Genomic DNA, 19,052 nt, shown 5'->3' with positions numbered 1-19,052 from the left:
ATTCGCTTCTCGTCGTGTATCGCTTACATATTTACCTCTCATCAGTATTATGATGTTTATGTATCGTCAATAATGTCATGTATGTTGTTATTGGTGTTGTTGTTCTTGTGTGTGTTTGTTGTTGCGTTCTGTTGCATGAATTTTTCAGCTGCTGCTCCTCGAAAAACAGTGTTTTTTTTTGTTTATATTGTATATTCATTATTATAGAGTTTTGTTTCTTTATCGGCTGGTTGTTTGAGTTCGTTTATCATTCGTAGATTAATAGAGTTACATTGATAGATAGGTAGAATTCATATTAGGTAGTAATTGTAGTTGTATTTAATCATAATTAATAATCAGTATAATAACTGTATCGTCATTATCATTATAATTATTATGATACTGTGTGTAGTAGTGGTAATTATCGCCGCCATCATCGCCGTTCATCGTCAGCGAGTTACTATTACAATTGTCATCACCATCAACATGGATCGATCGATACTGTTATCATAGCGTCACCATCGAATGAACAACGCGCATTAGGACAACGAATACGATATTATGAATATTATAATTATATAGTATGATTATTATAATGAGCTTATTTGCTATCTCATTTTCATTTCGTAGTTGTTTGATGATGTCACGATTGGTTTTTTTGCTTGGTTGGCTCTATCTGGCTTATAATTTTCAGTTATCGATTAGATTAGTTAGACGTATATAGATATAGGTATAATGTTAACTGTTTGTAACTTGGCATCAAAAAAAAACCGATGGATTTTCAGTTTTAAGTTCAGTTTCGGTTTTAGTTCCATTTTTTTTGTTTTGCCGGGAGCCTTCCGGAACAGTGAGGCTCGATCGTGCCCCTATTTATCCCCTGCGCTGGACAACTCAACGCTGTTATAGTTTGTATGCGTTTTTTCTTCTTCTTCTTCTTCCGACTTTCTTTCTTTATTTCTTTTTCGATTTGTTCTACGCGACTTGTTTCGTTCACGCTACGATCAGCATTATTTTTTTTTCATTGACCACTAACTTTTATTATGTTTAGTCTTACTGACGTCGTCCACATGTTCCGTTTTTTCTCTCGATCTTTGCGTATCTTCTTTTTCACGCAATAAGGTTTCTTTTTATCATATTGTAGTTGTTGCTTCGTCTACATCTCCCATTTCGAAGTTTCTCCGGTTCGGTCTGGTCACGTATATTGTTTGGTATGAATTAATCAGTCATCGTCACCTTTGTGCATGTTTATTTTTTGTTTGTTTGTTTGTTTGTTTCGTCTGTTCGTCTGTTTGTCTGTTCAGTATTGTTATCATTCATGTTTAAAGCGAATAATATCATTATACTGTCATTACCATCATATTCATAATCTCCTGCACAACACCTTACTCTGACCCCGCCACCGCGTCGGCTGTGCGCGAGCTGCCCAATGTCAGAACTGTGGTCTGACCAATTACACGAGGTGATTTCAACGGTATCGACGTTCTTCAAACTGTCTCATTTTTTTCGTTTTCTCCTCGATTCCCTTCTGCATACGTTGTTGTTGTTGTCATCATCATCATCATCGTCGTCTGCTGCTGCCTCAATACGTGTGGCTGACGCAGTCACCACTCTACCCATGAAAATCACAAACGGATGTGATGTACGTTGTCCGCCGTCATATTTGGAAGCATTTACTCCCCTACATACACGTATATATATATATATATATATATATATATATACATATATTTCAGGGCGGGGGCCGATCGGAGGGCGGGGTCAAAGCATGAACACCAGAAATGGCAACAGCAACAAAAATTTTCCAGTACTAGAATACGAAGACGGATTCGAATTTGGCCATGTTTTTGCAAAGTAGGCGGACGAACTGTGTAGGCACACAAAAGGCCGTTACATTTGTATAATGAGACTAATTATACGAATGACACATTACTACGAATAAATCGATTGTTGTTGCCCTTTCTACTGTACCTCGTTCCGTGTCTTTATTGTGTGATTACAATGTATAATGTAATAATAATAATACGATGGATGTTGTCATACTACTATGCTGTACACGACACCGACTATACAAGGAAGGAAGCAAACCTCTCTCACCATTCAGCCGCTGTTCCTCTAATTTTTTTTTTAACTCGAGCTTCTCAAGAGCCCCGATGTTGGGTGGGCTCTTTACATACATGCACTTTCCAAAAGCAGAAAATCCATGTATGTCCCCCTTTAACCGACAACCGAGTTGTACTTGCCAGAATTCTCCTTGAGGACATAATGATATGCTCCTGTTTTCAATATAAATTCCTCACCTCTAATGTATCTATTGGTTTCTGAATATTAGAGGTGTAACGTTCAGCAGATTTAACGTACACTATTAAATTATTATATACTGTCCTGATCAGGTGTTTTGCTATGTTCGGTTACGTTGGCCTGATTACGTATTTCGAAACGTCCTAACATACGAACAAACTGTAGGTTTAATGGTCGACACGCACAGCTACCGGTTGTCTTGACAGGCGCAAGACAGCAATCCTCTATGCGGTTAAACGTGTGCGATTGAAATACAACGGCGCTGCTCCGCGTAGCGGGGCTTTTCGTTGCTGGAAGGGATAATTTGCCCCCCATGCATAGGCACCGTTTAACTGTTTAGTCGACCCCCTATTGCTAAATCGAAGCGGGGTAGGGAATCGCTGCATATGGTTGTATCCAACTCTGGCGTTGTTTTGCCACACCATTCCTATAGAGGCAAATAGAACAAAACGCAGAAGCAAGAGAGGCTTATTAATCATTATTTTTTCAAACGTTTTCACCTAATCAGTGTACGGAAAGCTAGCACAATTGTTCTCTCTCGCATAATTCAGCTCCGCCATACACACATTTATATAATGTTTATAAACAAAAAACGTTGGCGATATTAACACAATACATTTACATTCGACGCTTCGGAGTAAACTTCATTCGAACACTCCTGTAATCATTTTGTTAACGAATTCTGTTGCGCATGAAGTTCGTTCCTTTTCAGTTATATTTGAACAAAGCAAGCTGGCATGAAAACAAGTTAGTTTACTATAGGTAACGTTATAAATGAGAGGATTGTTACTCATAAATCCATTAAAGCGGATAAGAACTAGAGAGTTAATAATGGAAGGAGATAAGCTTAACCAATGACAGCTGGCAATTAACGCGATAACATAATTAATATTTAAAGAAATGTGCCTGTGGTCAATCAGAAGAAACTTGCCTGCACCATCGGGATGGGCCCGACCTGCAGAACCGTTGCAATTCAGCGTTCAATAGTTGTCTTGCTGGAGATGCTTTGATGTCCTAGCTTCGACTTTTGTTTGTCATTTCATCCAGACGTGTGTTTCTTTAAATCTTGTCGATTAGTTAGCGTTAAAGGTCGATGTCTGCACGTTTGAAATTACCCATTTATCTACATAATTATAAATCCATAGTGACCGTAGTGTTATTTTCAGTTGGTTTCGAAGGTCTTTACAAAGATACGATGCTCATCTAGATGCAGTAATGCTACAAACACTAGCGTATTGACCGAGGCAGTTTGAGAACTCTGCAGTCTAACGAGTCTACTCCACAAGCTATTAACCTTAGCGTCAGATATCTTAATGATTGTAACACTTTTTCAAATTCGAAAAAGAACGAACCTGTCCTTTTTCGGTCCTCCTCACGTCCTACCAGCACATTCATTCCTTTGTTTTACGTTAGTACTATGCTAATGTTGTATGCATATCACCTTGGTACCCGTGTGACTAAACCGTGTAGGCTCCAGGCCTTTTTCTGAACTGCGTTTTCCTTCAGACCCTCGCCCCTGCACCGTTAACCACCAGTTAAGCATGCTGTCCCTTTTTATCATACCTTATTGCGTATATTGATATATTTTATTGTGGGTAACGATTTATACGGCACAAACTATATTATTTTCTTTTTTATTTAATGACACCTGCTGTATAATAAATGTCGATGGCGGGGTTTGGACCAGCGACCCCCCCCCCCGGTTTTTTAGTCGCAGGTTCAGTTGTCCGAGCGATCGCACCGATTACATTGCTCCTCCCAAATTTCAAATGCCATTTTAAAACTATCAGCCAAAAAATCCTATATAACCTTATATATATATGTATATATAAGTTGCGGGCTTCTCGTATCCGTACATCAAAGAGCATCGTTTTTAGGCTCTTTGTCGCTTAGTTACGATCTAATGAGAAGTACTCATGATTCCTGCGCACAGTTACAGCTTAATTATTTACGTGCGCCTTTGACTTTATCCAAATTTTAAGAAACCATCATTGTTTTTGCATGAAAAAGGTGAGCACATGAGCTGAGCACCAAACATAGCCAAAGCATTAGTGGATCTTTTCGCCTATAAATTTTACTACAGTAATAATGGTATAATATACACAGCTACATCGTGTACGGACATATATTGATAGCTATGGTTAATAATCAGTCGTTCGATAGATCAGTCAAATCACAACGGTAGACTTATGGTAGAATTATCTATTATAAATAAGGTAAAAGCGCCAAAGTAATGGTTGCCCATGCTACTACCGCTACTAATCTAATCTGACGTAAGAACCATACTGCGGTCGTAATCATTGCTATCTCCTTCGTGGTTGCTCTGTTCCTAATTACGTCAATAAAAAATGTCATATCTATAGAGGAACATAGTCATGGTATTAAAACCCGTATTATTATGGCATTGGTTGGCAGGAGCAATGTGTATCTATACATGACACTAATAAAAAGCTCAATTAGAAACGTGAACTGATTGCTATTCGCCTGTCATGAATGAAGTCGGATGGCGGTCAGTGGCATGTGGTGAGCTACAACGGCAGGGATCACGCGAAAGAAGCAAGAAAACATTTTGACAAGGAATGAGCCATGGAAACGGACGGAAGAAGACCTGGCGAATTCAGTTGCCGAGAGGAGACTCTTTCACTGCACATGGAGTCGGAAAGGGGTTCAGAATGGTTCAGAATCGGATGTTTGTTCATAACGTTGTTGCTGGCTATGTGTCGTGATAGTCACATCTGCGTGGGCAAATGAACGGCTACCATGCCATGTCCTGTCGTAAACGACATCTAACTGCACCAGTAGCAGCATCAGTAGTTTTGCCTCCTGCCCCGTCTGTCATTCACCATCGTTATAATGGACATGGTTATCATATCATCACCATCCTTATGTTTCATCATTATCATTATTATCAATATTTTCGAAACAGCAGAACGAGTACGTCTCAATTTGTAATAATATACAGTGGTAATATTTATAAAGGGAGCGGAAGTGGGCAGCGGTGATGGTTCGTCGTCGTCGTCGTCGTCGTCGTCGTCGTTGCAGTGATCGTGCTTGTCGCGATCGACCCGGTGATTGATCAATCTATCGTGTCACATTGTTATCCCTTTTCCCTTTCTTTTTCACCTTCTCTGTTTGAATATTTGCCTGTGGGTCAGAAAATTTTCATCCGCATGACAACTACTACAGCAGGCCAGCGGCACAAGCAGCAGCTTACAATTAGTAGGTATTAGCGTTTTCGAGCTGAGGTAGCTTAGCGCCACTGGTGGGTCGGGAGGGAATCACACAGTTCACTAGTGCTAACCACGGCCACGATGACAGCGGCTGTTACTTTTCCCTGTCATCCATTTCTGTCTTCACTGATTTCGAACTGTAGTGACAGTTGCCATAATTTTATCAACAATCTTTAGCTATCTTATAGTATATATAAGCGCCATCTTAGAATGTGGGCGGATTGACGATGAAAAAGATTGTTTTACTGGTCTTCAAGTGCATGCCAAGTAACTGAAGATTCTGCTGTGGCTTTTGAGGCTGTTGTAGTTTTCTGTCAAATAATTACGGTGATCATGATACTGCTTTTATTATCTCGGCTGTATGGAGGGAAGGCTTGACTGGCGACGCATCGTCGTTTCCGTAGCCAGCTCCGCACGTGTCCAAATCTACCCGTCCCGTTTCCATCATCACCATCGGTGTAGCCGTTTTAATCTTTTATCATTATTATCGCGTAGACCGCTACGCGAGTACGCGCCAGAACATACACAAGGCTCATTTGCTCATAGTGTCAAATACATTCGCACCTCACAAGCATATGTCAAGTGTAAATCGTAGAGGCGAACACGACGGGCGCGTGGGCGGGCGGTCGGTCGGGCGGTCGAGCAGTGACATCTATGAATGACAAAATCAGATGACAAGACAAAGCAGAGACTGCCTGTGTCTCGTCTAGATGATGCCCGTCGTATTCCCTCTAATACAATCTGTCATTTCTTTTCTCTTTCTTGGTCTGACTTTCTGTTAGTGTTTTTGTTATGGACGACGAGTAGGAATTAGCTTGTGCGCGATCCCATCAAATGACGACCCTCCACACACGGTAGGAGACGGTAAATGACCGTCAAGGATCATCAGCATCATCAATATAATCATCAATAGAATACAAAGACATTATATGATCGGTTTCAACGAACGGTAACTTGGTTCAGCGCTGTCTTTTCCATTACTCAGATTCCTCAATTCCCACAAAAAGTTCCCTCAATTTTTGTCTTTTCACTCTCTCTCTCTCGCTCTCTCTCTCTCTCTCTCGCTCGCTCGCTCTCTCTTTCTCTCTCTCTCTCTCGCTCTCTTTGTTTGTCTGTCTTTTCGTCAGCTAGTCGTCCGTCGATCCGTGCGGTCACCACCATCTGTCACCGCCGCCACCGCAATACGTCAGCAAGGCTGCAGTTGCAGTAACTTTCGCAGCTGCAGCCGCCGACGCTGATGTGAACGGGGAAATGCAGCCGTGACAACTGCTTCCACCGGAACAACGCAAGAAGCAGCGGCGACAACAGTCACTAATTGTACCATTGCCAATTAATGACACGCAGGTCGTGCAACGATTGCCGAATACCGATGTCGTGTTGTAGCTGTTAACTCTGTTGATATTGTTGTTATTATTGACGATGTTGCTGTAGTAGTGGTTATTATTTATATTGTTGCTGCAGTTGTTGTAATTGTTACGAATAGTACTCCTTCTCGTGTTCATCATTCTGCTGATCACGGTGCTGCCCGTCATGCTCCCGGGATAGACGCCGCTATCGAAACTGCCGCCGAATCGCCGACGCAGATCCTGTTGGTGCTGCCGCTGCATGCGTGCCGCAGCCGCTAGCGCAGCCGCGGGCGCTGCAGAAGCTGCTGCCGCTGCTGATGCCGCCACCGCCGCCCTTGCGGAGGCTGCAGCCGCAGCAGCAAAAGCAGACGCTTTCGCCGCCACGGCCGCGGACGCCCCCGCCGCCATTGATGTCGTTGTCGCTGCCGCCGCTAAGCGTTCTCCTGCATGTTGTTGTTGTTCTTGTTGATGAATATTGATGCCGGCGGCGCTGTGGCGGTAAGCAGATCAGCTTGAGGCTGCCTGACTCTTGTTGGCGGACTTCGAGTTGCTGTTCTGATTGCTGCCGCCGCCCGACGTGTTGGTCTTGCGAACTCGGCCGCCCTGGCCGTCGTTGGTGCGGCCTCGGCTATGTGACGTTGAGTAGTCATAGTAGTCCGGATAGTTGTAGTAGTCTTCGTAGAATTCCGGCCCCGGCCCACCGTAGCCATTGCCGCCCGCGAAACCGTAGCCGTAGTAATCTGTATACAATAGCATCGTTCGTAGGGAATCGAGAAAGAACAAAGGAAAGGAGCAAGGAAAGGAAGAAAAAGATAAGGATAAGAAGATTGATCGATCAGGAGGGTAAAGATAAAGAGAGAGGACGGAAAAAGGGGACGCGAAGATGAAAAAAGAAACAAAGTGATCAAAAAAGCAGAAGAGGAAGAAGATCAGAAGAACCACAACGAGTTCGAGGTTAGTGAACAGCAACGCGCCAGCAGCAGCAACAATAGTAGCATAACACAGTTCGTACCACAACGGATCACAGCGATATCAACATGAAGAACAAAAGCAAAGGGGAGAGAACACCATGAACACAAAATTACATCAAATACGTAGACTACAACGTAAAAATGACTGCGAGGCTTATCATTGTTTTTACTATTAACATATACACCAATATCAATTACAATGATTAAAATCAATAACGATACCCAGAAAGGGGAGCGAAAAATCAACAGGACCAGCTATCTGCCTGTCCGTTCATTCGTTCATTCATTCATCTATTCATCCGTCTATACAAGCTTTCATGCAAAACAAGTGAAAGAGCGATTCATCAGGGTCACCCGCATACGCATACGGCGGCTATCACAGAACAGAACTATAAGCGATAAGGCCATGACATCTTTGACACAGCGTAGATATCTTGCTGGATTTATAGTAATTATCAGAAGCAACACCGATGAATCTACAATCCTCATATTTCTCTTATATATCAGGTCTATATATATATATATATATATATATACATATATATATATACAAGAACAGTTAAGTCACTAGATACGCTGGCACGAGGCTTATTAGCTATAAGGTTTGTTGGGCTCGAAGTTTCATTTATGACAGATTGGTTTTGTTGAAGCCTACTGTCGTTAATAAGTTAAGAAAACGCTGATAGTTCAAGTGGTACCCATTATATGATATGAAGGCTACATGCGTATATAAAGCGAACCCTTCACACCTGATGTTACATTTTACATAAATGTGTGAGTATTAACTAACCCACTTAACTACACCGACCTACCAAAATGCTATGTAGTTGTTGTAGACATTCAACCAAAGAATAAAGTGGGTTGATATGGTGCTGTGAAACCAATTCGACGTTACGCCGGCTAGACGCATCGTCTAGGGGATAAAACTGAACGAAACTGATAATAACGATGCAAAGAAACCATTTCAACCAACGAACGATTCATATAATGGCACGCAAACATACGAAATTACAATACTAACCGCCATAAGGTCGCGGAGGAATCGGTGCGCGTCCAGCATGCGCATGTGGATGAGGCGGTCCCCTGGGCGGGTGTCCGGCGCCGCGAAGTGCGGGCGGTGGGTGCGGAAGTGGGGGATGAGGTCCAAGGTGGCCAATGAGACGATAGTCAGCCTCCCGGCCATATATTGCCCGGCTTTGGAACATCTGCATCATGCGCCTCTCACGGTTACGAAGGACTTCTTCACGCTTCTTCTTATCCGATGGTGGTTTCGCTAGGGAGACCTCCATCGGTGCACCACCCATCTAAAACATAAACAAGTTAAATGAATTAAACGAAATAAAGAGTTGCCCATGCTGTTACTGGCAGGCTTATCGTTTTGGCAGACAACGCAGTTAGTATCTTTTATTTTACTAGTCGCAAAGGACATCAGTCTTTAAACACGCCTAAGAAGAGCTGAGATTTTATTTACCCTAATTTGTCATTTGTCTTTCCGATAACTGGCCCACCTATATATACACAGGATGAACGAGCAAGACGAAATTACTAATCTAAAGAAAACAAAAACAGACATTGATGAATAATTGTATTGACCTATATAATTAAGAATATAATTGGAATTAACGTTTTCATCCCACACTTGTTGCGCGGAAATTTATTAATGGCACTCGCTTACCTCGCGGCCGTTATTATTTTCCAGGGCCTTTAGCGCTTCATCACGCTCCTCAAAGTGTACGAACGCATAGTCACGAATCTTTTTTACGCGTTCCACTTTACCTCCAAATTCCTCAAAGGCTTCTTTGAGCTTCTCCTCACTCACATCTTGAGTGAGGTTGCGTACATACAACACCTTCACTTTGGACATTGTCTCTGAATCGGGTTCTTCCTGAGGGTCTGCCCAGTCCACAATGATATCACAGCCCCACACCTGGTTTCAAGGGTATAAGTTGAAACGGATGAAATGCGCTGGCGTTAGATTTGATGCGTTTATGGACAACTAAGTAGGAATGCATTAATTATCACTTTAGTAATGGTAGAATATTCCAATTTAATTGTTCGCGAATTTTTTACTGTCAACCGGTAGCTCGGGATAAGTCGTTGAAACTCAATTGAAGCTATTAATCGTAGTTTAGTCATAACTATTATAGTACCTTTATTCGTCGCTATTCGCTTTCTCTTCTTGCTATAAGTGTGTCTTCATATTTTTTTCATCGATAAACAGCCGCGTGCTGCGGCCGTACATAAAGCACTTCTACGGCATTCTAAAGATGAGCGAAAAAACGGGTCTCACCTTAATGCGGCCTGTACTGAGGCGACGTTTGGCCAGTGAAGCTGCCTTGTGCGATTCATATTCGAGGAAACAGAAGCCACGGTTTTTCTTTTTATCATCAGGCGATGTGTAGATAATGACGTCTGTGAGACCAGGGGCATGTTTGGTGAATTCCTCCAACAACTCGTCGCGTCCGCGGTTCTTAGGAATGTTACCGACGAACAGGCGATGGTTGTTGATAGAAATCGTCACTCCGATGTGCTTGCCCTTGCGGATCTCATAGTTGTCGTACATGTTCACCGCCTCTTGGGCTCCCTGCACAAGAAATACGTAACAATCAGTTAAAATATTCTGATATCTAATGTATTTGAAAGAGAATCGAAGGAAATACCAACAACTAACAAGTTAAAAAAAGTCATTTAGACAAAAAAAGTACAAAACAAGATCAAATACTTATGAAAGTCGAATAGATATTCTACCTGCTTTTCGCAGTAAGTGATGAATGCGTATCCGCGGTTTAATCCTGTAAGAGGATCCATCATCAGCCGCAGATCATAGATTTTTCCACACTTCTCGAACAGTGGGATCAGCTCATCCTCAAACATGTCTTTGGGGATTTTGCCCACAAAAACTTCACAGCCAGCTGCGGGCGGTTGCCCGTCAAACCCTGGTGGTGGACCACCGTATTTGCGCTGTCCTGTGGTTACATCAAGCGAATAGCCGCTACGTTCGAGAATCGCCTTAATCTTTTCCTCATCTGGGCCTTTGACGGAACTTTCTGTTGTCGTAGCGTTAGGCATCTTGCTTTTTTGACGATAAGTTTTCATGATACCGCAGAGAAAGGCTGACTTGTTCGATACGTGCTCGAGCGACGAGTCGAGGAACTGTTTGAGAACGGTCAAGGCGCCATCCTGAGGGAATTCTTTGAGGGCATCGAGGGCGCGTTCGTCCAAGTCCGTATAAGCAAGTTTGCCCGTCTTAAAAATGTCATCCAACTGGGTAGCGACAGCTTGATTAAGCCCATGACTAATGAGCTTCTGATAGTCGGGTGAACGGGATTTCTCCTCCACGTCCATCTTCTCCGCTACTGTTGCGTCGCCGTTACCCTCCGCCATGCTGTAATGGTTTTCGTTTATTTAACAGACAGATAGACAAGAAGAAATGCAATCATACAAATTACTAATATGGAATCGAAGATTGTGAAAAATGCAACAAATACATAATTAGAAGAAACAATACTGTACTAATGTTAAATGCGATTCTCGACGCAAACATTTCAACCCGTGTAGCAGGTATACATTAGTCACCTTAATGGCGATTTTGTTATTATACAAATATATACATTCACTTGTGACCAGGCTCCTGTCTAACTGTCGAAACATTTCATCACAACAGGTCACACTCAACCAGTCAACGATCAAATTCCTTTAGTACATAAACGGATACAGAAGAAATGCATGGTTAACTGGTGACTCAGCTAGCCGTTACCGACCATCAAATAACGTATTTCCCCAATGGTTGTGTCTACACTTCTTCGATAGCACACGCGCACACTTCCCCTCCCCTTCAGCCCATTCTCGTTCTCTTCTGTCTTTACCACCCTATTTTGTATAATGTTGTATCGCCATACAACAGCAGCATCAACATATAACCCAACAGTTCAACCAGCGCACTCAACCGGCAACCCCGTTCGGCGGCGACGGCAACGGCGGCGATGGCAACAGCAGCAGCGTAAGCCAAAGGCACCTTTTGCATGTGGAGCTACCGTACTTGGCTTCATACCGTTTTGGCCAACGGTCATTGGCTCTCAGTTCACCCACACAGCTCTGCCTATGTATTGCACCTATATGTATTGCACTGGCACTCGGGTAGTGCCTACATATAGGCTATCTATATAATGCTTTACCCACCGCCTCCGTTGCCCGTTAAAATATGAAAACTGCTCGCCTACTTCGTTGCCAGCCCGCCACTTCGCTGCACATCGCTAAAGCTGCTGCTAGAACGGCAAGCAGCTTGCATGACTCGAGTTTCCCGCCAACATATGTAGACAACAACGTAGCTGGGTATACAGCAACGTTCACGGATGTCTAATTTATCTATACGCATAGTATTACACTAACTAGCATTAGCACTGGAAACGCTAGAACAACTACCTACTAGCGGGAAGAAAAAAGGCCGTTGTAATAAGCGGATGAAAACAAATACAGCAAAAAAAAATTTACGAGGTTCAACACGTTGATTGACCGCTTTTTGGCGCTACAGCACATGTAGGCACAATCAATCTCATCGCCACTAGCCGTTATCTCAGCTACTGTTGTTACCAGCTAATAATAACCACTATAATAACACTAACTTATAGCAAAGGACAAGAATACGTAAGGTAACATTTCCGCAGTTGGCGATAAGCTGCACACACACGCATACGTACAGAGAACAGTGATCAATGGTGGTTATAATAGCAAATGACAGGACTCCCCTAGAACATGAACAGCTCAAGCGGTACAGAAGTAAACGCTATTTTCTACCAGTAATAACCATAAGCGGGTTAGAATATACGGTGAGTTAAGTATGTATCGATTGATCTATTTATCTTTTTATCATATCACGTGTATTAGGAACGCGACACACACGAAACGTGCCTAGATGTTGGCTCACAATTCCGCTGTTTCAAAATGGTGCTACCCCGCATTTCTGCGGCAGGCCAATAACTATGACGAGGACAATAAATAGCAAGCACAGCCAGCTATAGTGAATTTTAGAGTTGCGCATTGAGAAGCGGCATTTTCATGGTTGACATCATTATTGAGATTGCCGTTGCTACGGTAAATATCAGTAGCAGCAACTGCAACGACGACGCAAACAACGACGACACTGAAGCAGCTGCGGCGGCGGCGCAACGGCAGCATAAAAGCGACAAATTGCCGCTTTGTGTGCCACCGCTATTGCCGGCAGCGGCGTATCATAGATACTAAATGCAAGAAATCGTACCGTAACGTACGCAGCTGCAGCAGCAACAAGCGTACGTATGACACTACAGCGGTAGCGGAGACGTCGACGACGACAGCGGAGGTAGAAATCCCGCCATCTGTTACACTACGCTACTGGACCCTCACCGTTCGCCACTTCGCATGCGTTGCACATATAAACCTAGTCGTATTAGTAATCATGCTGATCATAGTCAGTGACACGGTTAGTCAACGGAGCTAACTGCTGTTAAGCGCCACATACTAACGCTATGCAAGCTATGTGGTGAACATACATACGTATATACTTGTATCGACCGTTACTAACGCATTGTATTCTTTCTACTAGCGCGTACCTGCTGACATTAACGATGGAAAGCACAAGTACCCATAATAAAGTAATAATATTTCGAGCTTTACGCCTGCAAGCGTCGTTATGCCGCATTATAACATCGGAAGATTAGCGCTCCCATTCACTATTTTTGCTCTCAGAATCCAACACGCATTTCACGTGAGCCCCTAAAGTGCATCGGCAGACATGTCACCATTCAATTATCAGGGGGCTTTATCTTTTTGAAACAATATCGATACTGAATTTAGCACAATCAATGCGCATAACACCCCTAGTACTACCAGCAATTGAAAAAGCAGTAACAACAACAACATTTATGGTTAGTAATAGTAATTCAGTATACGCCGACAGAGAGCGCCGTTGCCTAAAGACATCAGCCCTTAAAAGCAATCCGGCCAGCCACAACAGTGTGGGGAAATAAGCGCGCCTAGCGTCGCCCGGTTAACAGGAACAGGGACATCCATTCAGCCAGCTGGCCGTATGGACTGAGATAGCAGAATTCAACCTTGCCGGTTTCTCAGTCTGAACGACACCTACAAGACTACAACAGACAAGCTGTCGTTAAGGTTCGTGCATCTATGTGATTACATGTCTGTATGTCTGTTGAATCATTTGATATACCTACAGCTGCACTTTTGTGTATATATATACATAGCCGCCGGGGCCATTGCTGCTGCCGCCGCCGCGGATTGCTTTACAGAAAATACACACAGTTCACCGGTAGCTAACTAAATTAATAAAAACAACTAGCGTAGCGTGACAAACACAGATAGCCCTAAGCACATCATCAACAAAGCAACATCAACTGTCGCACACTGTATCCTCTGCCGAAAAAAATAAAAAAAGGAGTAATGCCTGTGCACACAATGCCATAGCACAATATTATGTCGTCAATAAAAATAACAGTTATTATAATATTATTAATGTTGACATAATAAATGGCGGTCATGTGATACAACATCAGTGCAGCAGGTGTTGGAGTATATGCTCAACGGTCAAATGAATTTTCGCCTAGTCCTATCAACGTATCGGTTGTGATCATTGTAAAGTCACAGGCTTTCGTCTTTTAATACTTCTGACCAGCGCTCTGACATGGGAACATGTGAATGATCCAGACAGGGATTTATATAGACTATACTAGGTGAAGCAGAACAGGTGGGACGGGAAAAATCAGTCGATCGATTGTTGCTCTAACATTAATAATAGCTCGGAATCCTCTGATGCTTGGTAGCAATCAGTACCATTTTTGAATTTATTTACTCACAGATAGAGCTAACCTAACCTGGCAAGGATGGGATACAACGAAAACAGCAGCCAAATGCACTATGTGAATGGTTGTTGTCCGTTAGTTTCTACTCGCAGACCGCCAACATTGTACCGAACCGACTGTGGCTTTAATGGCCGTTGCGAAGCCTCGTGTGGCGCCACTTCATGACTTCTACTTGTTCTGTGATTCACTTAAACTAGCCCGCTCTGTCAGGAATAGATAGAACGTACATACAAAACGTCAATTTTTTTTCAAACCCTTTTTCCGTTCCTACACAGTGTCGTTAGGTTGCCAGGACATCTGTGCGCTTTTCATTTGCCCGAACCCTTTGCCCCGTATTAGGGCAGCCGAGGGGGAGGGGCGGCCGAGAGCAGAAAACTGTACTGGCCTCTATATGTATATGTAGCGAAACCCAGTGACACACAGACTGAATATGCACAAAGCAGCCGGAGGAATCATTGTCGAGGTACTTTACACATTTCCGTTCTGATCTCCGCTGCCTCCCACGTTCATCCTTTGGCGCTGGTGCTGTTAACTGACTGACTCAGTGAACACAGCCATAACGATGATAAATAGCATAACAATAACACGATGACTATTATAGAGCAAAAGTCAACCTCCCCAGTCGCCGGTTGTACCGGCGGAACGGTTTTACAGCCGCAATACACTGGGCACTTCTTGCGTACCACTCTCTCTCTGTACAGTAGCAACATTACCATCAAAGCACGCTGGTCATTCCCGAGCACGCAGGCACTCGCACACGTTCATAGAGAGCGTACGTCAAATTAACGACATCACCCATAACATAAGCATAGCGGCACCCGGGCCGCGTGGTTCGTAGCTCTCCTCCCTGTAATAATCCGCGGTAACAATTGTGTCAATAGTTGCGGCGTTAACACGCAGCCGCTGCGAAAGTATCAATATTAACAGCAACAACCACAACAATCGAAGCTACGGAGGAAGGGCGAGCGGCCGGGTTTATGATCGGTCGGTCAAACGAACGGGTGCCATTGCCTGTCCCTACTGCTGCAGCTCGCGTTGCTGTTACTGCCTGATGCCTCCGGCCTAACTACACAGCACAGCACAGCGGAGTCGCGACGGCGACGGCGGCGGCGGCAGTGACGCCTGCAACAGCAGCAGCGTCCGTTGCCGTTACTCACCTCACATCGTCATCATTTTCATCAACTGCAGGACGACAGCACAACGAAACGAACGAAGGAAGGAACAAACCAAGCGGGTCAAAGCAATTACATAAAATTAATCAGACGAGCACGAAAAGGACTTGACGGGAGCACGGCGACAACTGTCATTATTATCACATTAGCTACTACTTGTACTAACGCGTATGCTCCTAGTTTGACTACTGTTATTATTACTGTTGCTATTATGTGACGATTATTATCAATCCCGCCCGAGTGAGCCACTGCGTGAGCGGGCGAGCCAGCGATCATCTATACAAAGCACACTCAATGAGAGAGCACAACAGTCTTTGGGAGTCGCACCCGAAACAAAGCACAACGCCATTCTGGCAACCCTCTTTCGAGCACATATGTGTATACAGTCGAAACTACGCCAGCTTCTACAAAAAATAGAAAATTATGTAACACAATAATGCCAAAACTAATCACATATGCTATCTTGTGTAACAGTGATAGATACACAACACGAGGAGCTGGCGCATAGAAGGGTTTGGAAGAGGAGGTGCGGGGGGTGGGGGTAATGGAAGCAACTGTTGTGACCGCTCGTTTGAGCGGGCTGCAGCGGAGTAAACGATGCGGCAAGGTGGACAGATGGCCGACATTCCATATAATAGGCAAATGAGTAACCGTCGCCAAATCGGCCAGCGTTGTCGTCATTGCTATCGAAAAATAGTCACTAGCATCAATGAGGCACCCACTATAGCAGAAGAGCAGCACATTGTAGCCCATCTACGAACTCCTTATTCCTGTGCTTGTTGTGATCATTATCATTATTATTATTATGGGGTTATGAGCACGCTCATGCTTTTACCATTATGATTTTCATGTACGACTGCCGTCGCCGACGGCAATGACGGTCAACTATAGGTAGGCCTCGGCTATATATTACTATATATTACTATAGAATATAAATAAGATGGGCGACCGCTATGTGAGGGCCATGTCTGAGCCGTTGGCGCGTCGACCTCGCGCCTAGTGCTGCCAATTGGCCGCTCTTAGGGTGTCACACTACCGTTGTATGGCTTCGGCCCCCCATCTAGGCTTACGTACAGCACGAAAATTACTGCGAAAACGTCCAAATTCCGGTGACAAGGCGCCGTGTCACGCACGTGGTCCGCTATTGCCCGCCGACGAAACTAGACGCTGTTCCCGCCATCGTATCGCCGCACTCGCCGGGGACGCCGATCAACTAACAACAAGATGACTGCGTGCCGCGTCTTGCCTTTCTATCTGTGCCTGCCTATAGATCATAGTAATTGACTGAGAAAGTAACTGCGTAATCAGGAACCTTTGCCGCTTGCTGTAATGCGTTTTTCCCCCAAAGCAACGCCAACAGAAGCCCGTAGCATTGCATGGCAAGGCAACAAACAGACACAGAATACACAACAGACATAGACGGACCCGGCCAAACCCGTGGTCATCAATTGCAAACCGAATCTTACTTGTGACGTCCGCGACACTCGACGCGCTAAGGACACGCGCATTACTAGAGACGAGTTTCGCGTCGAAAACGCCTAAGTTATAGTCGAAATTTCGCCGCCGGGTCGCCCGATATTGATTGGGGGGAGGGGGCGCCACGGCGCGTAGGCCTCGCTTCGCCACTGCGCACCATCAGCAGCTAGCCCAGCTATAACACAGCACTGCTACCATTATCATCGATACCGCCATCCGGCAGCGAGCGGGCTACCAAGACCACCCGGCACAACTTTTCGCTTCCTCCAGCCCCACGCGGAAATTGCACGACACGCACGTCAATCGCACGCACTGTACGATGCCTGATCACGTCGGGCGTCAACACTCACATTTTGAATTTCGATTTGGCGAAGAAAAATCCAATAAGCACACCGCACACCACTCTCAACCGTCGAATCTACCAACCACTTCAAGCTTCTTTGCTAGCTCTCCTTGGCTTGGTGCTACCAGCGCTCCTGCTAGCAGCGCCTGCTCGATTCGTTGGGTCGAGTTGAAGAGGCTTGATGGCTGTCGCGTATATCACTCCGCCCAACCATACCGATGCGCGTCCCTTGGCGATTCGCCGAGAAAACACAATTAACAGATGATTATTTTACTGAAAATTTACTTCTTCATGCTAGACACCATAGAAGTGCGTCCACATAGAAAACAATTCACACGGTTTTATTAGTTACAACAATGCGCTGAATTAGGGATCTAGGTGGGCGCTCGGAGGCAGCCGCATTGTTTTGTTTCACTTGTGGCGAGTGGGACATTTTGATAGCATATTTCAGGCTAATTCTATATATTAAAGTCACTATTTGCGGGGTATTTAGCAAGGCCGTTTCATCAATGATCGTTCGAGACCATCCGATGCGTGGATCCAATTCTATGGCGCCAGTTACAAACAAAAGCGTCACATTGAGTTTTCGATCACGGGATAGCATTAAGATTTGATTCGTGCCTTTTCAAGCTTGTCTTGGCACGCTGCACCAATCAAATTGCAAACGGACCCTAACACTCTTTCAGGCTATAGTCTACTACAAGCTTTTATGACCAATTTTATTATAAATTCATGCGAAAGGTTGACATCTATTTGTAATCAAATCGCTGCTCGCGGATTGGTTAGCAGCGAATCACGTGACCTCCAGAATCAGCTGTTTCTCGTCACCTAACCGTTGATGAGAGTCCTCCTCAAGCTAGGATTCGATATCAATCAGATGGAGTTGAACGAGGCTTATAGACGTTGGTAGAGAGCTGTTATTGGAGCAATGCCATGCGATAGATGCTAATACAAAGCAATTTGGCAAAAAGTCCTACGTAACTGAGGCAGTAAAACCAGCTGTAATTATACCAGAATTATAACTCTCTAAGGAGATAATCAACCTGGTAATTAATTATTCAGTTAATTAGTAGTGCGCTTGCAGGTCGCGATAGACCTTGTTTTGTTGACATACATGTTTTGAATACATGTACGTTGGTCGAAATGTTTTCCGATTTTTTAGAATTCGTAGCCACTTGTGCGATGTTGAAATGTCATCATCGAAGGTTATGTTTTTGTGCCGTTCTATGGAGAAGTAGCATAATCACTTGAAAAATGTCAATGACAATGGACCTTACTTCGAACAATCATGTGTGTGGGTAACCGATTACTATCACTATACAGATAATGTTCCTAATAACCAGATGTTTCAGCTTGAAACACGTGTTTTCAGTTCAGTGTATT

General features: G+C 44.1%; 1 protein-coding gene across 9 annotated transcripts in view; it reads right to left on the bottom strand.

Moving 5' to 3' along the window:
• The window catches only part of Syp (synaptotagmin binding cytoplasmic RNA interacting protein), a 22,971-nt gene extending 5,122 nt beyond the window's left edge, over nucleotides 1-17,849 (bottom strand). Inside the window, exons 1-7 of one of the 9 annotated variants that reach the window (XM_086984030.1) lie at nucleotides 17,753-17,849; nucleotides 10,573-11,209; nucleotides 10,115-10,408; nucleotides 9,500-9,751; nucleotides 8,846-9,128; nucleotides 3,209-7,593; nucleotides 2,463-2,704 (exon numbers count right to left, since the gene is read on the bottom strand). In XM_086984030.1, the coding sequence (XP_086840156.1) occupies nucleotides 7,361-7,593; nucleotides 8,846-9,128; nucleotides 9,500-9,751; nucleotides 10,115-10,408; nucleotides 10,573-11,208 (1,698 nt within the window). In that variant the 5' untranslated portion in view covers nucleotide 11,209; nucleotides 17,753-17,849 and the 3' untranslated portion in view covers nucleotides 2,463-2,704; nucleotides 3,209-7,360. The other 8 variants (XM_022799677.2, XM_022799678.2, XM_022799679.2 and 5 more) reach the window with 8 other exon arrangements.
• Between the last annotated feature and the right edge of the window lie 1,203 nt (nucleotides 17,850-19,052).

This window comes from Varroa destructor, unplaced genomic scaffold (assembly GCF_002443255.2).
Source record: "Varroa destructor unplaced genomic scaffold, Vdes_3.0 BEIS01000003.1, whole genome shotgun sequence".
Taxonomy (NCBI): Eukaryota; Metazoa; Arthropoda; class Arachnida; order Mesostigmata; family Varroidae; genus Varroa; species Varroa destructor.
The sequence above is the reverse complement of the archived record's forward strand: the minus strand, read 5'-3'. Positions and strand labels throughout refer to the sequence as shown.